Source organism: Carassius carassius, chromosome 35 (assembly GCF_963082965.1).
Source record: "Carassius carassius chromosome 35, fCarCar2.1, whole genome shotgun sequence".
Lineage (NCBI taxonomy): Eukaryota > Metazoa > Chordata > Actinopteri > Cypriniformes > Cyprinidae > Carassius > Carassius carassius.
Window position 1 is genome coordinate 7,357,689 of NC_081789.1, and position 25,680 is coordinate 7,383,368.

Here is a 25,680-nt window from a genome sequence, read left to right on the forward strand (position 1 = left end):
GTCAAATGGCCCATTTCAAATACATAACCTTCAATAAATAAAAACTGTAAGCCTGGATTATTTTTTATTTTATATGAAAGCACTCTTCTGCTAACAATGCTGAAAGATACTGGCCATGATCTGTTGAGCCCAAGCTATAAGGAACTAAAAGTTTACCATTTAAACTTAACTGCCACTCTTTATTAAACTAAATAGCTGTGTATAGGCTTGTTTTTAATGTCAATGTTTTAACCTGTGGTCTCTGAAAGGAAACTCTCCTTTAAGCTGTACTTAGTGCTGCTTATTTTGCACATTGCTTTTAAATGTGACATTTTTGTTCAAATTGAAATAAGAGATGGTATGTTTAATGTCAGTTGAATTAGATTTGTTTTAGGTTAATACCAAATTATCTTTCCATTATTATCTTACCATTGTTACTTATTCTCAGCTGCCTGCCGTATAACATGCTTTAAAGGAATAGTTTAGCTAAAGATGATTTTTGTGTAATTATTTACATCAGGACTGGGTACCCTGATTTAAATAATGTCATATCTGTATGTGAAATAGAGAATTAGATGCCAAGAAGGGGAAATGTTTTGCTTCACAGATATGGTTTCTGCAAACTGTTATTATATAGAAAGAACTGTGAAAACATTCTTCAAACATTTAGCATTTCTTAAACTATGTTTCAGAGTTTAAGGTTAAGTTGTGGTCAAATTAGTGAAATTCCAGTCACATTCAGTCAAATTTAAGTTACTTTCATCTTTGCCTTCACATATTGGAGTAAATAATGTGTGTTGTGTTACCTGTTTTGGTTTTTGCTGTCATGCTTTTTTTTTTTTGCACTGTGGTAAAATGAAAATTTAACTGAACTGTAACTTTTGAATACATTTACATTATGTCCTAACCAGACATGATGTTTCCAACCATAAGCAATTTGTAAACAATTAACTTGAAAATGATTTTAAAAAGTACAAGGTATTAACATCTTTTCTGAACATGGTACCACTGTAATACATGTTTTTAGACACAACCATGGCAATTATTCACTAATGTTGTGCATGTGAAAGTACCGTGGCATTAACGGCTGATAGGATCACTGAGCCATGGTACCACAATATATCCATTTCTTGTAACAGACTTGTATTATTTAAATTCTTCTATAAACAGTTTGTTTTTATTCACATCACTTGTTGACAAATATTAGTGTATTAGCATTAAATTATTTTCATCAATTATTGATTAATTGAATAAAACTATGAGGTCAACTGGCATTGGCATGCATTTGTCTGTGTTAATTTCATTAACAGTATTTAGTACATGGTTTAAACTAATCCTTTCTGGCTTTTTGCTATCACAAGTTTTACATCTGGTTCACCTCTTATTTGCCTTCATCCCCTGCAATATTAAAATACATTTCTATCATTTCATCTTTAGTGTCTTCCATGTAGTCAAACGGTTGCTCTGCCATGATGTTCACCACCTCTGATGGTGGATGGAGTGGCTCTACACTAAAATCCAAGGGTAACGGCACGGAGAACTTCTTGCAGATGTTGTGCAGAACACAGCAGGCTTTGATGGTATATGCCACTGATTCAGATGACTGAATGGAGCCGATGTCACGCAGGCACTGGAAACGGCTTTTCAAACTTCCAAAGACCTGCTGTGTACGGCCATGTAGCTGAGCATGTGCATTGTTAAATCGCAGGGCTGCATTGCTTTTGATGCGAGAAGCCTCGACTGGTGTCAACACATGGCCACAACCATGCAGACTTCTGCTACCTGTGGAAAGATAAGAGGGGGAAGGGGCAATTGTAACCGTAAATTTCCTGAGAGGAGTTAATTTAAAATCATTAATTGATTTGTTTTACAGAATGTTATTGCAGGTCAGTTAGGTTTATTATTCAGAAGTGTTTGATAGTTGAATTCCATAACCGACCCACACAAAAATAGGCGTATTGGAAGTTACCTAGCTGGGACTACGTATTTTCAGATGCTGCGTAATATCATTGCACCTGCTGCACCCATGGTATGGCTGCAAAGTTCCTTGATTATTACACCGGAATGAGAATGTAGTTCCTAGCCATATTGGCCTTGAAAATCGCAACTTTTCATTTTCCGTTGTTCTTAGTACACGAAGTAACCACAGAAAAGTTTTAAACAGGAAATATAGAAATACTTTGGTCATTTTTTTGTGAGATGCTAACAGTCTCATTAGATTCAATGATCTATGCTAAGCTAAGCTAAATGTGCTACCGCCAGAACTAAAACTTACTCTGGGGAGATGGAAAACGAGTCTATTTTCGAACAAAGTGGAGTGTTGCTTTAAACTCTGTATTTGATATGGTTGACCACAACATCTTGATTTCCAGGTTAGACAGCTAGCTGTGTTGGGTTACAGGGCAAGGTGGTGAAATGGTTTCAATCTTTTTTAACAAACAGAAGTTTTAGTGCTTCCATTGGCTAACATAGTTTGTCCTCACGCCCATTTGCTTGTGGGGTGCCACCGGGCTCGATTCATGCCCCAGTTTTTTTTCTATATTTATGCTACCAATGGATGCTATTTTTGAGAAATATGGAGTGTCCTTTCACCTATATGCAGATGACACAATGGCTGCCCACTGCTCCGGGTCTGTGTTCACGGTTTGTGTGTGTTCACTGCTGTGTGGATTCACTGCTGTGTGTGTGTGTGTGTGTGCACTTTGGATGGGTTAAATGCAGTGCAAGAATTCTGAGTATGGGTCACCATACTTGGCTGTATTTCATTTTCATATTGTGTTTTGATGCGTTATGGTTTCTTATTTGTTTTATTTTAGCTGCGTTATATTGTTCGCATTAAAATAAATTGACAGTAATTTTATTTACATAGAAAACCATTTAAATGCAAGTAAATGGACTACTTTAATGTTTCAAATAACTTTGTAAAAATAAAATGTCAACATATGGGTGAAATAATTTTCCATCATCATTCAAGGTAACAACAAACTCAGATCCGTAATGACATCGAATGACTCTGGTTTTAAATATGATAAGATTTGTTTTTATTTATTTGCTTGTTTTATTTGTATTTTTTATTGGGGTTATATGAACTTGTTTTTTTTTTTTACACATTATTTTAAGGTGCCCTTGTTACACATATGTACCTACTATTATAATAACAACAATTAATCACGCATAATTACATGCAAGTCACCATAATCCTAACAATATAGTAACTAATTGTAATTAATATTAATCAGTACTTAAAATTATAATTACACTGTAAACAGGAAACCTTAAAATAAAGTGTAACCACTTTCCCCCCTCAGAAAGGTAAACGGAACGAAGTACGAGACTTTTTAAAAACGCTTCACAGCTTACCAACAACCCAAGTGTGACCGTGTTGAAAGATGCTGAACTGTCTACCAATGTCCGAGTTGTCCCAAATCGTGTGTTCAGGGGTTCCTCCGGGACAGCACTGCTCCAGACTCAACAGATTCCCGTCTACATCGAATATGACCTGCATCATGACTGAATGATAGCCCAGGGTGTTCATATACATGTGCTCCTCCCCAAGCGGAGGGATCACCTTCACGTGCAGATACCCCAGCACTCCCACCACATGCGGGACGCCGCTCAGGTTCTTAAAGGCTTGAGCGGCACCCATGCGGTCGTTGTAGCTGTTCGGGAAAGTGATGAAATCGGGACTCGTGTCTGCTAATAGTTTAGTAATGGTCTTCAGCGCTTCGCCCGCTGCTGTCGGATCGATTCCCAGCCGCTCGGTGATTTTACTGGAAAGAGACCCTTGTGCGTAGCAGGCAAGCGTGGCCAGAATGTTGGCTTCTGCGGAGGTCAGGCTGTGGCCGGACGCGAACACGTCCTTCTTCATACGGGCCTGGATGAAATCGATGATAAACCGTAAACATTGTCGATTGAAATGTAAAGTCTGAGAAATAAAGAGATCATCCAGTTCGTCCAGGACACCGCGTGTCTCGGAGGCAGGGGTGGGCTCACTGACGCTGGACTGCTGCTCTTGTGTTGTGTTGCTGATGCTGGACGATGGGGAGCTGCTACACAGTCCGTTTGTGAATAAATCATCCTGGACAGCAAACCACAGCGCTCCAGCTAAAGACATTATGAGCAGCTGAAGAAAAATAATAACCTGTAAATGTCTCCCTCTCGTTTATATTTGTTTAAAAAGAGATGTTTTCGTTTGACTGTCTGTTGTCTAGATTACAGTGGCGGGACGATACACCATCAGAATCTTCAGTTAAATTGGTCCATGAAAAATCCAGTGTAACTGAGTGAAATAACGACCAAGCATTCCTCAACCCAGCTCTTTTGCATTATGTCACTATATATTATGTCATTATATATTTGACCGCAAGCCAATGTAATTTAAAAACCTATATTTTAACTGCAAAGAAATTAATTCGGAACGTGCCTGGGATCTTGGTGGTTAAACATCCGGGCCATGAGAATATTCGTTGTTTTTTTACATTTCATAATAAAAGTCCCACTGGCAGCCAAATGCAAAAGAACATTAACTACAAATGTATTTATTTATAACGCAGTATTTACTTTAACAAACTATTAGTTTCATGTTTTATATTTGAATACACAGCTTCTTTTTTGTTTGTTTTATCATTAAAATTCATTTTGAATTGGAATTTTAACGAATTGCGTTTATTATTGTGCTCTTGTTTAAAATATAAATATAACAAAACATGTTTCATATTTCACTTTTAAAACCCATAGATAATACAAGATAATATATATTTTTTAAAACTTTGTTCTTCCCTTCTTATGGTAAATTTCCTATTTTGTTAACATATTTGCTTCAGCCAAGCAGAATGTTCCACTAATTTGTACGACATATTTTTGGTTATCTAGGAAGACGGTGGAATTCTATTTGGATCCAATGTGAGGTCTGTTTTTGGAACTTTTGGTGTCCTTTCTTGTTAAGGTTTGACACTGAAGAGGGTGAGTGTTGTTAAACACACGTTTCTAATTGACTAGCATTTTCTGGGTGACTTTTGCTTTGGTAATCCGATCTAATAATTGTGCCATCATATGTCAACGTGAAACAGTGAAGTTTGACACAATCTGCCACTATAAACTAAGCAAAACAACATGGCTTTAACTTTATGGAGACTATTAGTTAATAATGGCTTTAGGTCAGTTCACCACATGACTTTAAACTCAGTGAAAGGACAAAGATTTTACAGCACCATTGCAAAAGAAGAAATAAAAAGCGCTGGCCCAGGTAATGTATTATCCGAGGTTCCGGTTTTTATCAGTAGAGGTCAGTATAAACTTGAAAAATTAGCGTCTTTTCTTTTCTTTTCTTTTCTTTTCTTTTCTTTTCTTTTCTTTTCTTTTCTTTTCTTTTCTTTTCTTTTCTTTTCTTTTCTTTTCTTTTCTTTTCTTTTCTTTTCTTTTCTTTTCTTTTCTTTTCTTTTCTTTTCTTTTCTTTTCTTTTCTTTTCTTTTCTTTTCTTTTCTTTTCTTTTCTTTTCTTTTCTTTTCTTTTCTTTTCTTTTCTTTTCTTTTCTTTTCTTTTCTTTTCTTTTCTTTTTTTCTTTTCTTAAGTCTATATCTCGTAAATTAATAAAATTAACTTGACCGGATTTTAGTACGTTTCTTCTTCTTATTATTTTATTTTATTTGAATGCTTGAAAAAAAAATAATAACAATTAGTATGCATTTCATTCTGTGATTGTGGTAGGTGCAATTGGGACGGTGATTTCTGAGAGGAGGGGTACGGTGATGCTCATTGGGATTAACCGTCCTGAAGCGCGTAATGCCGTAAATCCAGAGACTGCTCAGAGACTGACTGAGGAGCTTTCAGCCTTTGACCAGGACAATAGCCTTAATGTGGCAGTGCTTTATGGAGTTGGTAAGTTCACTTACACAGTGCACACTGCAAATAAATAGTTTACACATGCACATTTCCCAAATTTCCCCATCCTCCCACCCCCTTTTAAAATCTTTGACTAAGTGGGCAGCACATGGCTACAAGAGTCCTGTATTATGTCAAAGCCTGTGATGACAATATTACCACACTGAAAACAATTACCCTAGGCCATCAAATTGCACACCCTCAATAGAAATAATTTGTTCAACCTGGATCAACCATCTCTGCTCAAATTTCCCAAATCACCTTTATCACGATTCAAATGAGAGGTTTTGCTCTCTCTGACACTCTAAACCTGGAGCTCAGCCAGAGGACTGTCTGCAGGTGAACTGAACACAGCAGATAAAATTACATAGACGGCAACATTAAGAATGTGTGATGACAGTAATTGCTTGAGCTTTGAAGAGGTGGATGAGTGCAAGAGGTAATGATGGCCACACAAGAACTCCCTTATTTCACCAGAACGCAGGTTCAGGTCTGTGTTAACATACTATATCTTAGGCATTTAAAGGGACATTAAAATGCAATTGAGCACACACAATGTCACATACTGGTCTAGATTTTACTAGTCCATTAGGAAGCCATTACGAAAATTGCGTCCATGTTCACATTACAGCTAAATTATGAATAATTGCTGTTTTATTGCTTCGTTCAAGCTGTGATATGTTAAAGTACACTGAAGGACTGTTTTAACTTATAACTTTTCTCTGAAATAAATGATAATTTGGAAGTTTAAAATAAATCCTGTAGTTAGCATGGATACCCTCGTGAAAAAGAAGTGTGCTTAATTGTGGTAAATGGACATTTGGAGTGTACTTCAAAGTATATAAAAACCCTGTATTGTATAACATACATTTTTATATAATAAAATAAAAGAACACTTAAGATTATTCAAAAAGAGAACACTTTAATAACTTTTTTTACACACTTAAGTAAACGAAAGTGCACGTTTGAATAATGGCAAATTAAACGTTCTACTTTAAAGTGAACTTAAAATCGTTGAACTACACTTATTTGACAAATATAGCTAAGGACATGTATGATTAATTGTAACTGTAGTGTGTTATTTAACAATACATATACTGTATGTACCACTTTATATCTTTGTTACAGTGTAATTACACAAATAATAATTACAAATATTTACTTATTATACGTTTAAAGGCTGGTTTAGTATTAATTACTTGTATGCATAATTTATTACCACAGTAAATACATGTAACATATTTAATAATTTAATAATGTGGTACCTAAAAAGAAATAGCCTATACTTTTAATTTATTAAATTGCAACATCATTCTAAATTAAAATGTTTTAATATATAATTTACATTAGAAATTAAATCTTCTGAAATCTTCAGAAGAAAGTTCAGATATTTTGAAGAATGTATGCTGCTCCCCATTGACTTTTTCATACTATGGATGTTAATGGGGACCAGCAACTGTTTGATTACCCACATTCTTCTCTCACACACACACACACACACACACACACACACACACACACACACACACACACACACACACACACACACACACACATATATATTTGTGTGAATATCACAATTTTTGAAAACAACTTGGGTTTCGGTAAATGATGACAGAAATTCAATTTAGGGTGAACTGTGATTTTAAGTCCTACTTACAGTAAGTGGGCCAAAAACAAACAAACAAAAGCCTCTAAAGTTCAGCATTTGGAGTTAATATTAATAATTGTTTTAAAATTGCAGTGAACATGTAATTAATTGTCCGAAAACATTACTTTAAGTTTGCACTTAACCATATTATTTTAAAGAATAATATATCTGTAATAAGTACTCTTTTTAAAAGTATGTTAAGTGGACTTCTTTTTCACAAGGGTTGCGTTGTCAGTTAAATAATCAAGTTGTTTGTTTCAGGAGGGAATTTCTGTGCTGGTTTTGATCTGAAGGAGTTGGCCCAGAGCTCTGGTTCTCTCAAACTGGAGCAAGATGTCAGCCGTGGTCCTGGTCCTATGGTACGGAGTGGTCCTTCTTAGATGCAGTAAATGGCATAGTAATACTAGAGGAGTCATTTAATACATTACCTTTAAATCTGCTATAATATTGTAACTAAGAAATTTTTCTATGACCCTTAAAGTATTAACAGTCACATTAACAGCCATTTATTAAAATTAAAATGTGTACCAAAATGTTCATAATGAAACAAACATTGCAGTCATTGCAACAGATTTGTCCCCCTCCTTTGCATTGTGAAAACGTCTGGCCGACGAAAAATGTGCACTTTTGGTCACATGCCCAGAGCCGCTGCTGTTACATAAAACTATGATTTGGTGGTGCTCATGACTATTTTGCTTAGAGAGAGTGAATAACAGAGAGGAAACCAGAACCAGCTCCCTTGTCTCTTGTATGTTTACACCAAACATTTGTCTTGCTGTGATCAGGCCTTTAGATTTAAATAAGATTCTTTCGCTACCGTTCCTTTAAAGACTTTTATTTGTAAATGAGCTTTGTTATTATGTATCATCTGTTTCACATGTGAAATGAGTAGCATGTACATGTACCACATACGCAACAGTGACTATTGGCAACTGTGACGCTCACATGCTCTAAACATTTGAATGATACACCTACTGGTAACAGCGACTTACAATTATTAAGTCACTTTCAGTGTAAATGCTTATGTAATTGACATTTTACAATCAATGTTTGCAGTCCTACTGCATGATTCAAAGGGTAGAAGGGCAATATACTGATGTGTGTTGTTGGTTGCAGGGTCCATCTCGTATGAGACTCTCAAAACCCTTGATCGCAGCAGTCAGTGGGTACGCTGTGGCTGGGGGTCTGGAGCTGGCCCTGCTGGCTGACCTGAGGGTGGTTGAGGAGAGCTCCATCATGGGCGTTTTCTGTCGCAGATTTGGTAGATATTGTTTTCTCATTTATTGTTAATTTGTTTAAGGCTGAGGTAGGAGTGGCATCGGACAGCATTGCTTTGTTTGTTCGTACTTACAACTCTGGAGCTGGGTTGGAGCAAGGGGTTTGTGGTTGGGAGATTTTTCTTCTAAAAAACAATCTTGAAGAATATCCCAAAATAAAATCCTACAAGAAAATCCTGATTTTAGAATAGAACTACTTGTTGTTTTGAAACACCACCAATATCTATGGCAACACTTAAAATGGTAAAATGACCAGTAAAACTACCATTTAAATAACTACAGTAATGATAATTACAGTTTTTTTTACATCATTGGATCCGACAGTGATTAGTAATACGTTTTTATTATGTGGTCACTATTGCTTTGTCTGTTTTTATAGATCATTTGATATGTGCTGAGTATTTATGCATTTTGACCTAAATCACAGCAGATTCCATCTATGAGGAATGTTGCTGTCAAACATACACAACTGTTAGCCAATCATAGCAGTGAGTGTTTACTTCTGAGTCTACAATCCACCACGCCTAGTCAAACAGAGTATTCTGATGAGGCGGTTAAAAACAGGACAGAAAATAGCCTATTACCTCTAAGTTATGATGTTTTTTATGTAAAATTCTTGATAACATTATAAATGGACCTCAGTTAACAGTACAAAATATAAAACAAAGGCAGTTTCTGACCACTTTAAAAGTATCAGAGCTATTGCCAGAAATAACCAGATGGATATGGATGCTTACACACGTACTTGTACACACATGCAAGATTTGTCAAGCATGAGAGAAATAAAATGGAACAATAAAAATCCTCAGAAATCTTCAGTTAGATTAGTTTGCTCAAGCATGTTGCCAAATAATGTGTACATTCAGCATATGATTACTATGCCAAAAATGCTTCCAGTGGATAGAAAAAAGAGAAAACATAGAAACATACAGTTACAACGTTTTTTGTAGTTATGCTATGTTTGCATTAAAAGCAACTTGATTTTTGGTAGATTTTTGGCAAGCAATTCATAGAGCACTTTTCCTGCACATGAAATTACACACATGCCAATAAACCAATGAGAACTTAGAGCAGTAATGATGATTCATGTTGGTGCCAAAGCTGAAGCTGTTGTGGATTAGAGCTGCAACTAACGATTATTTTTTCTGTCGACTAATCTAACGATTATTTTTTCGATTAGTCGACTACTCTAACGATTATTTTTTTACAATAAATAATTAATCTAATGTTCTTTTTTTTTCTGCTATGGTTTAGCATGGTTTCCAGAGATCTGGAGGTGATTCGATGTAGCTCGGTGGTTTGTGACTTGTCTCGCGGCGCGCTGTCTTTTAAGGGGCCGTTCACATATCGCGTCTTTTGCGCGCTCAAGTTCGTTATTTCCAATGTAGGCACGCGGTATGCGCGCTCATAATGGAAGCGATGCGGTCGCGACGCGCACGCAAAAACAGGTCAAATCGCATCGAGTTAGAATTAAAAACATCTAAACTTTTCAGAATGCCGCAAACGCACCGCGGGTCATGTGACAAGAACTAACCAATCAGCTTCATCCTTTCCCGTAACAACGTTGAAAGCTCAGCTAAGATAAAGGAACTGCTGATCATAGCTGTATATGGATTGCCATTTTGAAATAAATTTAGTAGCAGAGCTACTGCAAGCAATTTTTAGTGCTGCAAATCCATTTATCCTTTGCTGCAATTTCTGCGTCTTCATGGAGAGAGCACGTCATGGTTGTTTAGCAACGGCAGACATCCCAGGGGCGCAACTGCCCGAGCGCATTGGAAAGAAGGAGAAAGCGGCGCGACTAGCGTTTTCCACGCATTTTTAGGCACGATATGTGAACGGCCCCTAACGCGTGTTCGAAACCCGCGCCAACACAGACTTACTTTATTTTTTATTTTATCCTTACTTCAGCTGCTACGGGTGATCATACCAATAACTTGTAATCTTTACAAGAATATTAGAATCATGCAATGAGCAAGTCTGCATTTATTAGCATTTATGCATTTATTGATTCTTCCATCACATCTGCAGCAGAGACCTGAACCAGGAAGTTGGTCGCCAGATCACACGGTAACCAGTTAAACCGTAACACCGGAGATAGCCAGGATGTTTTCCTCCGAGGTGCTCGTGCATCGCAGTTTTGCTGCCGTGGTACACCATATCGGTTTTACAAAGGGAACAAAGGGCCATTTTATTTGGCCTCTGTTTAAAGTATTCCCATACTTTTGATAACAGTGGTCCCTGTTTTTGTGATAGAATGCAACTTTCTCCATTCCCAGTATGCCATTAAGCGAGACTTAAACAGTGTGACGCGTCGACGCATTTCACGCACGTCGACGTATTTTTGTAGTTGACGTAATCGATGACGTCGACGCGTCGTTGCAGCACTATTGTGGATACACACAAATCCCTTTTTACGTGGCACATGTTTGCAGAAATTTGTCATGTGAATAAATAATTTACAGACAGTTATGTAACATGATAACAGTGATAATGGAATTTAGGTTACACTTTATTTTAAGGTGTCATTGTTACAGTGTAATTATATATTTAAGGGCTGAGTAATATTTATTAACTACATGCACTTACTATATGGTTAGGGCTAGGATTAAGGTTTGGCTTTATTGGAGTTACTTAATTAATAATTAATTGTTAATAATTATGCATATTTAAGTGTTATTATAATAGTAAGTACATGTAACGTGTAACAAAGACACCTTAAAATAAAATGTTACTGGAATTTATAAAATGTTTAATATTTATGAGCCAGTCCCTGAGCTCATTCTCTCAAATGGCCTGGGTATGCAGAACATTCACAGCTTATACAGACTGCATGCCCATGGATTACCATATTTATGTACCATGATATTACCTTATTATACAGTGGCAGGATTCTATAAATGGCTGTGTTATGAATAATAAAATAAAAGGTGCCAATTTCAATTCAAACATAGTAAATTAAATCCTACAGTTCTAAACTATTGTGGACAGGCTTTGCAGTACATAAAAAGAGAAGAGAAATTTGATGCAGTTTCATTGTGCATGTACTAGTTTCTCTATGCTACAAATATGACCACAGTGGGTATAAATATGCCAGCAGTGCTATAATTTACTGCCAGAAACTGATTTTTCCAGCTGCTCGTTTAAAACTTAGAGCCATCATCATGATCCTCTCTTTCATTAAACCAAGCATCCGGGCATTGCCCGCATGTTCCTGTGAACCCTGTTCCTCAGACTGTCTGCCTCTACTGTACTTGAGCCACCCAGGAAGACGTGACGCCTGCTGTCTTCACCATTGCTCTACAGTAATGATTAGTTGAATTTTTTTGTGCATTGAAAAAATGTTGGTGCTTTCTAAGACAATTGTCTGCATTAGTATTGTTCTTATTTCAGAATTTGATCAAACCTATAACCCTTAAACAATTTGGCATGTAACTTTACCTGCGCTACATATGAGGATTGAATGATACCTCAAATAACGTGTTTTGGTGACGTGATGTATGTATCTTTTCTTATTAGACTTATAATTTTATGCGTGGAAAAAATGGGTATATATTTACTTACAAGGAGGAACCTGAGCCATATATAGAGCAGACTATATATACTGAGATGTGTAAGATAAAAGTTACTAAACAAAAGCATATTATTTACAAAAATTGAACTTGAACTGCTTACACTTCACATTTAGAATAGGTCTGTTATTGGCACTTGGGCTTCTTTTAACTAACAATCTAATCAAATGCTAGTAAGAGTTTGAATAGGAGAAAATGAAACACTATTTACAGTTGACCCTTCACAAGCTATTTCGCTCTCTACCACACATCATGTTCTCACGCTGTTGAGAGCAAAGAGGACACTGACAACGCCGCCGACAGAGAAGTCAGAGCAAGTTAATTCTGGTTTGAAACAAAGTCTTAGCTTTCAAATTGTGTCATATTTTGAGAAATGTAAAAAAAAAAAAAATGTGTCTCTTTAAATTGTTGTGACAGCGTAAGTCGATCACCTTTTCATATTTACTTAAAAGCACAAAATAAACATGAATGAACATCAGAAGGTATTTTATTTCAACTAACTCTGAAGTTAACAGCATACATAACAGTAAGTTTGCATACTTTGTTGTCTGATTTGTGTGTCAGACAAAATGGCGGATTCAGCGTTATGATTGGTAGGATCGCCTGTCATTCATGCTCCCTATGAAGGGTCAATTAATACTACATCTTCCATTTTAGTCTTTTCAAAAAACAATACAATCAAACTGATTCAACCAATTAGACAGTGTCTATGTAGTTTTTAAACAATTCATGAATAAGACCGCGAAGATACCAATCCAGTTCACATTCAGTGAAATTTGAGCTTGTTTAAAGGCTGTAACTCAGGGGCGGCAGTGGCTCAGTGGTTCATGTAGGTTGTCTACAAACCGGAAGGTTGGTGGTTCGATCCCCGGCTCCACCTGACCAAGTGTCGAGGTGTCCTTGAGCAAGACACCTAATCCCACCTGCTCCCGACGAGCTGGATGGCGCCTTGAATGGCAGACACCGCAGTCGGTGTGTGAATGTGTGTGTGAATGGGTGAATGTGAGGCAAATTGTAAAGCGCTTTGGATGGCCATGTGGTCTGTTGAAAGCGCTATATAAATGCAGTCCATTTACCATTTACCATTTAACTCACTACAAGGTTTTTCTATTTTTTTTTTGGTGACCATCATATCCTATGCAATTTTCTGTGAAATCGGTTAACTCAAATTTATAGACCGGCTCAGATGTTTGCCAACTAGCCAATACAGGTAAATTCAGGGCAAAAATCTTGTATTGCCGCCTTAAGACACACACAACCTGTAGCAACACAATGACAGTGTCATCTCAGATAAGTCAAGTCAAGTCACCTTTATTTATATAGTGCTTTAAACAAAGTACATTGCGTCGAAGCAACTGAACAACATTCATTAGGAAAACAGTGTGTCAATAATGCAAAATGACGTGTGTCAATAATGCAAAAGGCAGTTCATCATTGAATTCAGTGACGTCATCTCTGTTCAGTTTAAATATTGTCTGTGCATTTATTTGCAATCAAGTCAATGATATCGCTGTAGATGAAGTGAACCCAACTAAGAAAGCCAGAGGCGACGGCGGCAAGGAACCGAAACTCCATCGGTGACAGAATGGAGAAAAAAACCTTGGGAGAAACCAGGCTCAGTTGGGGGGCCAGTTCTCCTCTGACCAGACGAAACCAGCAGTTCAATTCCAGGCTGCAGCAAAGTCAGATTGTGCAGAAGAATCATCTGTTTCTTGTGGTCTTGTCCTGGTGGTCGTCTGAGACAGGGTCTTTACAGGGGATCTGTATCTGGGGCTCTAGTTGTCCTGGTCTCCGTTGTCTTTCAGGGATGTAGAGGTCCTTTCTAGGTGCTGATCCACCATCAGGTCTGGATACGTACTGGATCCGGGTGACTGCAGTGACCCTCTGATCTGGATACAGACTGGAACTGGTGGCTACGGTGACCTCAGAATAAGAGAGAAACAGACTAATATTAGCGTAGATGCCATTCTTCTAATGATGTAGTAAGTACATTGGGTGGTATGGGAAGTGTTCCCGGTTCCGGTTTACCTAATTAATGCAGCCTAAAAATCCTTTAACGGATTTGGATATTAAAAGCATATTAGTATGTTATGTGTAAACCAAGTTAAAGAGATGGGTCTTTAATCTAGATTTAAACTGCAAGAGTGAGTCTGCCTCCCGAACAATGTTAGGTAGGTTATTCCAGAGTTTAGGCGCCAAATAGGAAAAGGATCTGCCGCCCGCAGTTGATTTTGATATTCTAGGTATTATCAAATTGCCTGAGTTTTGAGAACGTAGCGGACGTAGTGGATTATAATGTAAAAGGAGCTCATTCAAATACTGAGGTGCTAAACCATTCAGGGCTTTATAAGTAATAAGCAATATTTTAAAATCTATACGATGTTTAATAGGGAGCCAGTGCATTGTTGACAGGACCGGGCTAATATGGTCATACTTCCTGGTTCTAGTAAGAACTCTTGCTGCTGCATTTTGGACTAGCTGTAGTTTGTTTACTAAGCGTGCAGAACAACCACCCAATAAAGCATTACAATAATCTAACCTTGAGGTCATAAATGCATGGATTAACATTCCTGCATTTGAACTTGAGAGCATAGGCCGTAAATTAGATATATTTTTGAGATGGAAAAATGCAGTTTTACAAATGCTAGAAACGTGGCTTTCTAAGGAAAGATTGCGATTAAATAGCACACCTAGGTTCCTAACTGATGACGAAGAATTGACATAGTAGCCATCAAGTCTTAGACAGTGTTCTAGGTTATTACATGCAAAGTTTTTAGGTCCGATAATTAACACCTCTGCTTTTTCGAATTTAGCAGTAAGAAATGACTCGTCATCCAGTTTTTTATATCGACTATCCATTCCATTCGTTTATCAAATTGGTGTGTTTCACCGGGCCGCGAAGAAATATAGAGCTGAGTATCATCAGCATAACAGTGAACGCTAACACCATGTTTCCTGATGATATCTCCCAAGGGTAACATATAAAGCGTGAAGAGTAGCGGCCCTAGTACTGAGCCTTGAGGTACTCCATACTGCACTTGTGTTCGATATGATACATCTTCAATCACTGTTACGAACTGATGGTGGTCACATAAGTATGATTTAAACTATGCTAATGCACTTCCATTAATGCCAACAAAGTGTTCAAGTCTATACAAAAGAATGTTGTGGTCAATTGTGTCAAATGCAGCACTAAGATCCAATAAAACTAATAGAGAGATACAACCACGATCAGATGATAAGAGCAGGTCATTTGTAACTCTAAGGAGAGCAGTCTCAGTACTATGATACGGTCTAAATCCTGACTGGAAATCCTCACATATACCATTTTTCTCTAAGAAGGAATATAATTGTGAGGATACCACCTTTTCTAGTATCTTGGACAGAACAGAGAGATTCGAGATTGGTCTATAATTAACTAGTTCTTTGGGGTCAAGTTGTAGCTTTTTGATGAGAGGCTGAATAACAGCCAGTTTCAAGGTTTTGGGGACATATCCTAATGACAATGAGGAATTAATAATAGTCAGAAGAGGATCTATGACTTCTGGAAGCACCTCTTTTAGGAGCTTAGATGGTATAGGGTCTAACATACATGTTGTTGGTTTAGATGATTTAACAAGTTTATACAATTATTCCTCTCCTGTAGTAGAGAATGAGTGGAAATGTTCTTCAGGGGGTCTATAGTGCACTGTCTGATATGATACTGTAGCTTACGGCTGAATGGTTACAATTTTATCTTTAATAGTATCGATTTTAGAAGTAAAGTAGTTCATAAAGTCATTACTGCTGTGATGTTGGGAAATGTCAACACTTGTTGAGACTTTATTTTTCGTTTATTTAGCCACTGTATTGAATAAATACCTGGGGTTATGTTTGTTTTCTTCTAAAAGAGAAGAAAAGTAATCGGATCTAGCAGTTTTTAATGCTTTTCTGTAGGATAGGTTACTATCCCACCAAGCAATACCAAATACTTCTAGTTTTGTTTTCCTCCAGCTGCGCTCCATTTTTCGGGCTGCTTTCTTTAGGGTGTGAGTATGCTCATTATACCATGGTGTCATACTGGTTTCCTTAACCTTCCTTAATTGTATTTAAAATGCTAGAAAAGAGAGAGTCCATAGTTTCTGTTACTTCATCAAGTTGTTCTGAGGTTTTGGATATACTTAGGAATTTGGATACATCAGGAAGATAACTTAAAAAGCAGTTATTTGTGGTAGAAGTGATGGTTCTTCCATACTTGTAATAAGAAGTAGAATTTACAATTTTGGCTATATGAAGTTTGAACAAAACTAAATAATGATCTGAGATATCATCACTTGGCTGCAATTTCAACACTATCAACATCAATTCCATGTGACAGTATTAAATCTATAGTATGATTTTGACAATGAGTAAGTCCGGAAACGTGTTTTCTAACCCACCACCTAAAATCACCAACTATTAAAACTTTATCTGCAGCCAGAACTAACTCGGATGTAAAATCACCAAACTCTTTAATAAAGTCTGTATGGTGGCCTGTATACAGTAGCCAGTACAAACATAACAGGGGATTTATCATTAACATTTGTTTCTCTGGATAATGTTATATGAAGCACCATTACTTCAAACGAGTTATACTTGGAGCCAGCCCTCTGAGAAATCCTGAAAACGTTGTTATAAATTGAAGCAACACCTCCCCCTTTGCCTTTTAGATGCGGCTCATGTTTATAACAGTAATCTTGGGGGGTGGATTCATTTAAAATAATGTAATCATCAGGTTTTAGCCAGGTTTCTGTCAAACAGAGCACATCTAGATTATGATCAGTGATCATATTATTTACCAAAAGTGTTTTCATAGAAAGGGATCTGATATTCAATAAGCCAAGCTTTATCATTTGTTTATCCGAATTGCATCCGTTTTTTATTTGTTGAACCTCAATTAAATTGTTAATCTTAACTTGGTTTGGATGTTTTTTGTATTTTCTAGTTCGGGGAACAGACACAAGTCTCTATAGTGTGATATCTAGGTGAAAGAGTCTCTATGTGCTGAGAATTAGCTGACCTCTGTGACGTGAGGCAGCTAGCAGACGGTCGGTTTAGCCAGTCTGTCTGCTTCCTGACCTGGGCCCCAGTTAGTCAAGTATAAACACTAAGACTATTTGCCATATTTCTAGAGAGAAGAGTGGCGCCACCCCAGGAGGGATGAAGACCATCTCTTTTCAACAGGTCAGGTCTGCCCCAAAAGCTCGTCCAATTGTCTATGAAACCTATGTTATTCTGTGGGCACCACTTAGACATCCAGCCATTGAGTGATGACAATCTGCTATGCATCTCGTCACCACGGTAAGCAGGGAGGGGACCAGAGCATATTACAGTGTCTGACATCGTGCTTGCAAGTTCACACAACTCTTTAATGTTATTTTTAGTGATCTCCAACTGGCGAAGTCGAACATCATTAGCGACGGCATGAATAACAATCTTACTATATTTATGTTTAGCATTAGCCAGCACTTTTAAATTTGCCAAGATGTCAGGCGCTCTGGCTCCCGGTAAACATTTGACTATGGTGGCTGGTGTCTCTATATTCACGTTCCATACAATAGAATCACCAATAACTAGAGCACTTTCATCGGGTTTCTCAGTGGGTGCATCACTGAGTGGGGTGAACCTGTTTAATGTTTTGATCGGAACAGAAGAGCAGTGTTTTGACCCAAGACTACGCTGCCTCACTGTCACCCAGTTGCCCTGCTGCAGGGGCTCTGTTGCCGGAACCGAACAATGTACAGGAATCCCTGAGCTAGACGCATCCAAAGCCGTATCTAGAGCCCTAACATTCTTATTGTCCTCAATTAAAGTTTGGATGCGTGTCTCTAATTCTGAAATCTTCTCTGTCAGCCTAACTATTTCCCTGCATTTATCACATGTGAATCCCTCATCTGCGACAGAGATAGATAAACTGTACATGTCGCAAGAGGTGCAAATAACAATTGCAGGAGAAGCCATTACTCACCGTGCTTGATGAAATATTCTTACCACAGTTGTTTGATGAACTTGTGAAAAACTGGTGCGAGAGAGAGAGGAGAGGAGAAAAGAAAACAGCGATAGGTTCGAAAGAAAATGCTAATGACAAGCTAACGAGTGCTAACGCAATGCAGGTGTACTGCACTCACGGATATAAAATAAAAGTGAACGATCAAAATTAATCTGATAAGATTGATCGATAATATCAGAAATATGGTGTGAATGAAGTTTTATTTTATCACTTTAAAAAACAGAGAGCGATAGTAAGAAAGATTCTAGAGAAAAAACAGCTACACGGAGCTACGATTAGCTACAGCAAGGCCAGCAGGCCAACAGTAAGCAGAGAAAACACTGTCCAACAGCGACACCCGCAGTCAGGGAGGCAAAAAACAAGTAAAAATAAACAGGTATTTTCAGAGTATTGAGCTAATTGTTACTGATTTTGAACCATAATTATAAATCAAAAGCATTTCATATTATTAACTACAGTATATTGTTGTTTATAATTGTTGAGAGAGGTGCACTTTTGGTTAATTTAGGGAAAAGGCAGGGCTTTGAGCCCTCAAAGCACCCCCTGTTCGATTCTCAGGTCTGGCAGGGATTGTAGGTGGGGAGAGTGAATAACCAGTGCTCCCCTCCACCTTCAATACCACAGCTGAGGTGAGACCCACCAAACGTGTTCATGGTGTGTGTGTGTGTGTGTGTGTGTGTGTGTGTGTGCGCACTTGGATGGGATAAATGCAAAGCACAAATTCCGAGTATGGGACACCATAGTTGGCCACACATCACAGAAACTTGTTTTTATTTCTGAAATCATGAACAACATGATATCATGATATAATATCTATAGTCACATTACTCTTCTGATTTGAGCATCTAACATGTAACCATTCCTACCAAATGTTTTGTCAACACATTTTGTGTGTTGTTTTTGCCGCACATCGGTTCCTGTGGCCATTCTACTATGATTGAGTTTAAATGGGAACTATCATTTAAAGACTTTTTCTCCCAGAACAAGGCTAAGCGCTCTGACACTACCCACTTATTTCCTCTGAATTTTCCTCACTCTCTCCTGTACTTACCCACAGTGCACAGCAGGCCCTTAAACACCATTCATCTCACATAATAGATGTCTTGGCCACCATCAGTGGAAAGGGTTTATTTTAACATCCTTCTTGTAGGTTTTATTTTACCTAATCTTGTTTTGGCAAGTGAATTTTAGGGCTGTATATGGGAGACCAAGATGGGAACAGCTTAGGGGAATCCCTCGTGGTGAGAGACGAAGAGACAGAAATGAGAAAGAGACGCGGATTGGGGAGGTAACCCTGGAAAAGGAAAATATGCTAACCAAACTGACTGAAATTTCTCTGATGTGGCCAAATACTTCCTGTTTTGTCTTCATATACTACATTGAGCCACCAAACTGAATGAAACAGCCCTGAAAAGAATGTGAACGAGCCATTTAAGTGATTCAGCTAGTGCAGTTACACAGTAAAACCCAAGGGAAATATTGTTTGACTGCGTAAAAAGTTTGATAGTCTTTAGCACATTGGCCCTATTTACTTACTTTAAACACCTTCCTGGTCTCATTGTGTATAATACATCAGTGTGTTATACCAAAGAACAAAACCTTTGTAAACTTTAAATTAAAAGTAATAACTTTTGCCACATTTTTACTAAAACTACTCTCCTTTTTGACATCATTTATAGCCATTTGGGCTTTTCAGGTAAAGTTTTACCATTGGGATACATGAAAACGTCCTGACCTGACCTTCAGCATCAACATCCAAGTCAAAAATTGGGTTCCGGCAGTGTCTGGATGGGAACTTCACATTCAGGTCTGATTCCGTTCTCGAATGGAACGCCCACTTTTCATGACCCAGTCATTGTTTTCTCATCAAATATTCTGTTTCACTTGGACAGTTTGTTCCCAGCTCAAATGAAATGCAGTGCATTTATCAGAGACCAGAAGATCTGTGAAATCTAAGTTTATCATTTTTAAGAGGCCCTAACTGCACACGTTGTATCTAATCCAACAGCCCAGGTGGTCAAAGCCAGTTGTTCTGAATGCAGTTTCCATTCGTCCACCTCAGCCACTGGAGTGGCTGCCAACAACTGAAATGACTCGACCTTTCTCAGATTTTACAGACATTCTCTTTTAACCTTCAGATCCTTCCTTGGCATATAATGCTTGGACACAGGGATGCAGATTTCAATAAATGCATTGATGGATTTGAGTTGTCTTGAGATTGGAAGGCTTCCCTTATGCATTCTTTTATTTTAAATCTTAAAACATCTTAAACATCTTAAACTAAATCTCAGGTTTAACCCTTAGGGATTTGGAATTATAAATGATATGCAACAGGTTTTATATCATTGTCATACCATGTTGGTTCTGATTTCACAGACATGTAGACCACATTTTATAGCTTCTCATTTAGCTGTTTTTGCTTTATGTAAGTGTGCGTCTTAAGGTTTTTTCCTGAGTTCTATTGTGGTGAGTGTCGGTTACACTGCATTACCCCAACACCATTGTGTCTGCATGCTTGCGTCGTAGGTTTTCTTGGTACTTTGATGTTCTGTGGATACCAGTATCACCAGCATGAATACGTACAGGAAGACATAAAAGTTCAACCACAGGCTCATGCTTACACAGACGGATCCATTCATTCAGTCAAACACCTGAGGTGAACTGAAATCACCCAGCTGCTAATGCAGGTCTAGTGACATGGAGTCATTCTGTGATTTCTGTAAAGCCATTGTACCACTTCAATGTCTCCTGTGTGTGAAAGACAATAGTCAAGGTCTAGGAATAAAGGTAGTGGATTGATTTGATGAGATGTATGGACTTCTTTATCTAGATCACAGTCACAGCATAGCTAAGTTTATGTGCAACCTAATAATCTCTTTATAATCATATTGATTGTTCAGTCAGTCAGACAGATTCCAATTGGAAATCACATCAGTCTGACTAAACTCAATCCATCCATCCATCTTTGTTCAATCTCTATGTACTGTACATAAAAATGCAGTTCTATGTTGGGTGATGGGGATGCCTATCCCAGGAACCACCCTGGATGGATACATACATAGACATAAACATTCACACTCTCGCTCATACATTCTCCTCTCTTTCGTGTCTTTGGATTGTGGTGGAAACCAGATCACCATAAGGAGGCCATTGCAACAAAGGAGAACATGCAAACTCCACACAGAATGGCCTCCAGGACCCGATTCCTGAACCTTCTGGGATTGCACTAACCACTGAGTCACCATGAGTCACCATGAGCGCGATTGAGCTCAGTCTGAATAAAATTTTGACCTGATTGAAACAGGTTATGGTCATAAATAATCTGTTTAATTGGAAAATTTTAGTAACGCAAATGCTTGAAACAACTACTTTCTCAATCAAAAAAAAAAAAAAAAAAATACCAGTGTTATAATAGCTTAAATGCTTAGTTTAGGGTACATATTAATTTGAGAATCATTAATTGGATTGGATTCATTTGGATTGACAAAAAGGAATGCATGTAAACATAACTACCAAATTTAGCAAAAAATGTATCTCTGGGGCAGTACACTCAGAGGTATATGTTTGTACCTTATATACCCTTAAAGGCAGCATAAATAATCCATCATAGACAAAATATGAGTTTAGAGAAGGTACAAAAGTACCTTTGAGGGTTTGGCCACATTGATTCTCAAATGCAAATTTTATTTTATGTCAAAAAATCTCTTGGATTCTTTTAGATGGTCAGTTGGTCAAACCTAGATTCGTACCTTCATTCCTTGCATGTATGGTTTCTACACTGCATATGCTTTTAAGATTTTTAGGTTCATCTTCTGAAACAGATGCACCTCATCACATCTGGTGTGTCAGCTGCATGCTTGCAGATGTGTAATAGAGATGGAGGACTGTCTTTCTGAATGACAGACTTGAGTAATGGGCTAAAAGAGCAGAGGAAATATTGAAGGATGTGCTCACTGAAAGAACTCCCTCCCACCTCAGCTTAGGCTGCCAGATGTGTAGCGTGTTGGACTGAGAGGACAGATGATTGGTAGCAGATGTATCCACTCATTATCTCTCACCCTCTCGAGCCACTATGAATATAGTTCATAGCTGCATTATTTCCATAACCGGCTAAAAGAGAAAATATAATTTATAGAATGTGTTAATAATGATGCAAGTTTGAATTGGCAGAGATAAAGAGAGCTCTAAGTGCTGAGGGATTGCTGGGGATTAGACATGCATTCAGGACCCTTTGTTTGTGTGCGTGTGTAATATAAATAATATTTATATGGTCTGTGTGCATATAAATAATATTAATAATAATAACTTTATTGAGGTTGCACTCTTACAGTATATTCTGACTGATAAGTATTTTCACATATTGATACATTTTAATTAATACCTAGATTTTACATTTGTCCAGTAATACATAAGAATCAAGTAACTCAAACATCAAGTAAGCTTTTAAGTTTCAATTCTATTTGTTGTGCACTGTGACAAGTCAGTGATAAATCGTACGTTGAAATGGCATGGGTATTCTAACTTTCATGGCATCATAAATGTCTTTACTGTTTATTTATTTATTTATTTTTATAAATTGAATACATCCTTAACTAACAAGGAATTATTATATTTCAAATAAGAAAATCTGACCTCAAACTTTAGGATGGTTTCTGTGTTCATAACTCTGCTCTTACCAGTTAATCCTCATGTGTCTATAAACCTCTATCTGTTTGTCTCACACAGGTGTGCCATTGATTGATGGGGGTACGGTGAGATTGCCACAGCTGATTGGTCTCTCGCGAGCACTAGATCTCATCCTCACCGGCCGACCGGTAAAGGCGCAAGAGGCTTTAACATTTGGACTGGCAAACAGAGTGGTGTCTGATGGCCAAGGTACACATACACTGCACCTTAAAACTTGCTTTAGCATGATATGAACCTCATAAACCATTAATAGTTACTTAGAAAAATATGCTTGTTGGTGTTCTGGCTTGTCACATGAGTCATGACTAATTGTAATGTGGAAAGTTTGAATATGCGAAAACAAATAAAATTTGAGAAGAGAATTTTATCATTTTTACAGAAGCCTTGGAAATGATATTATTGTTGTATGGATTCATGTTTTTAGAGTGATTTTGTGGTATTCTGCAATACTATATGCTTTCACTATATGAAAAAGAGCAGTGTGAACATTCTGGAGTATATCTTGACAAAATACTAAACAAAAGGAAGTCATACCGTTTTGGAACAATGAGGTTCCATCAAACTATTTCAGACTTTTCTACAGAATGTCAATGCATCTTTCAATACTGTACTGTAGGGCTTTTATTTGACCAGTTTATGAGCATTTGCATCTTTAATTCACCCACAGTGGAGTTCCCTTGAGGATGTTAGAAGATTAAACTAATGTAATGTGGCAGCAGTTCACACAGTCAGAGCGAGGTAAGATGAGATGAGCTCAAAGCTGTTTAGAGATACTGTTAAAGTAAGCACTTCAGTTCCAAAGTGAAGTCACTCGTGTGGACTTTCCATAGGAGATCTGGACAGAGGCCAGAGCTCTCATGTGCTGCATAGACGGACTAAACGAGTTCATATAAGAAGGAAATGAGTGATGATATGGAGATCACTTGAGGTCCCACATTATAGTCAAAAAAAACCATTGGTTTAGGAGTGTCACATCTGCCCAATGTTTTTTTGGCTGATAGTTTGCCTTCTTTTGTCAGAGGTAGGAATGGCCCCATTTTGGCATCTTTACATCTAACTGTCAGTCTGTGTTGGTTTGTTCTAGCACTTCAAGTGGCTCTTGAACTTGCCGAACAGGTCAGCGCATTTCCACAGCTCTGTCTCCGTGCAGACCGTAACTCCGCCTACCATGCAGTCTTTGACTCCTCCTCCTTCACCCAGGCCATGCAGTATGAGTTTGACCATGGCCTGCCAGTCGTTGTAGCTGAAGCAGTCACTGGAGCAACTAAATTCAGCTTAGGTGCTGGAAGGGGCGGGACGTTCTCTAAGAGTAAACTGTAAACTGCCAGATGAACAGATGTAAGACAGTTACTGTTAATTTTACAGTGTATAACAGGTTAAACTCTATGGACTTTATGGTTTTTTTTTTCATCGAAGATAACACTTGCACATAGTAACACACAATAATAAGAATTTGTTCTCAGTATTCTGTAATTGTAATTAAACCAACTTACATATCATGAAGGGATGTGCATTTGCCATTATCAGTTTTTTTTTTTTTTTTACTCAAATATCAAATATATTAAAAATAATACTGAAGAAAAATTTTCAGGGGATTTGTCTTGCATGTTTGTATGTACAGTACATGAGTGGTTATTTTGCCAATACTGTTATGTTCACTTTCACTGATCAGCCACAACATTAAAACCACCTTCCCAATATTATGTAGGTTCCCCTTGTGCTGCCAAAACAGCTCTGATGCATCAACAAGACCTTTGAACGTGTCGTTTAGTATCTGGCACCAATATATTAGCAGCAGATCCTTTAAATCTGGCACCTTGCAAGGTGCCATGGATCGGATTTGTTCATCTAATGCATCCCATAGATGCACAATTGGATTGAGATCTAGAAAATTTGGAAGCCACATCGACACCTTGAAAGGGTTGCAGGTGCATTACCCTGCTGAAAGAGGCCACTGCTATCAGGGAACACCATTACCATGATGGGGTGTACGTGATCTGCAACAATTTTTTGTCAGGTGGTACTTGTCAAAGTGACATCCCCTTGAATGCCAGGGTCCAAGTTTTCCCAGCAGAACATTGCCCAGAGCATTACACTTCTTGAATGTTCCTTCTTCCCATGCTGCATCCTCTTGCCATCTCCAGTAACACACATGCACCTGCCCATTCATCTGGTCTGAAAAGTTATTTATCAGATCAGGCAACTTTCTTCCATTGGTCGCTTACTTGCCAATTATAAGAACTTTTGGAAGTGGACAGGGGTCATCATGGGCTCTCTGACCAGTTTGTGGCTATGCAGTCCCAAACGCAGTAAATTGTTATGCACATGCATCAGTGAGTCTTGGGAACTCATTACACTGGTTCACCAGTTGTCCTTCCTTGCACCACTTTTGATAAGTACTAATAACCACTGCATACCAGGAACAACCCAAAAGACCCAGCTGTCTAGCTACCATTTTTTGGCCAAAGTCACTCAGATCATTTTGGTTACCTATTTTTCCTGCTTCCAGCTCATTAAGTTCAATGACTGACTGTTCACTTGTGGCCTAATATACTTTAACATACAGGAAATTACCCCATAGTAGATCTATACAGTATGGATGGTAAG

The 25,680-nt window shown here is 37.8% G+C and overlaps 2 protein-coding genes across 3 annotated transcripts; one reads left to right on the top strand and one right to left on the bottom strand.

Moving 5' to 3' along the window:
• Positions 1-57: 57 nt before the first annotated feature.
• si:dkey-197c15.6 (putative nuclease HARBI1) lies at positions 58-4,432 on the bottom strand. The gene is made up of 2 exons (XM_059524364.1): positions 3,340-4,432; positions 58-1,761 (listed from the first exon to the last, which is right to left on the bottom strand). The coding sequence occupies exons 1-2, from the start codon at positions 4,091-4,093 to the stop codon at positions 1,361-1,363; spliced, it is 1,155 nt and encodes a 384-aa protein (XP_059380347.1). The 5' UTR covers positions 4,094-4,432; the 3' UTR covers positions 58-1,360.
• A 527-nt stretch (positions 4,433-4,959) lies between these two features.
• zgc:101569 (uncharacterized protein LOC449822 homolog) lies at positions 4,960-24,771 on the top strand. 2 transcript variants are annotated; one of them, XM_059524085.1, is made up of 6 exons: positions 4,960-5,263; positions 5,686-5,856; positions 7,772-7,869; positions 8,627-8,771; positions 23,113-23,262; positions 24,158-24,771. In XM_059524085.1, exons 1-6 carry the CDS (start codon positions 5,092-5,094, stop codon positions 24,391-24,393), a joined length of 972 nt encoding a protein of 323 aa, XP_059380068.1. In that variant the 5' UTR covers positions 4,960-5,091; the 3' UTR covers positions 24,394-24,771. The 2 variants fall into 2 exon arrangements, with proteins under 2 accessions (XP_059380068.1, XP_059380069.1); XM_059524086.1 differs by having other exon boundaries at positions 4,962-5,224.
• Positions 24,772-25,680: the final 909 nt, after the last annotated feature.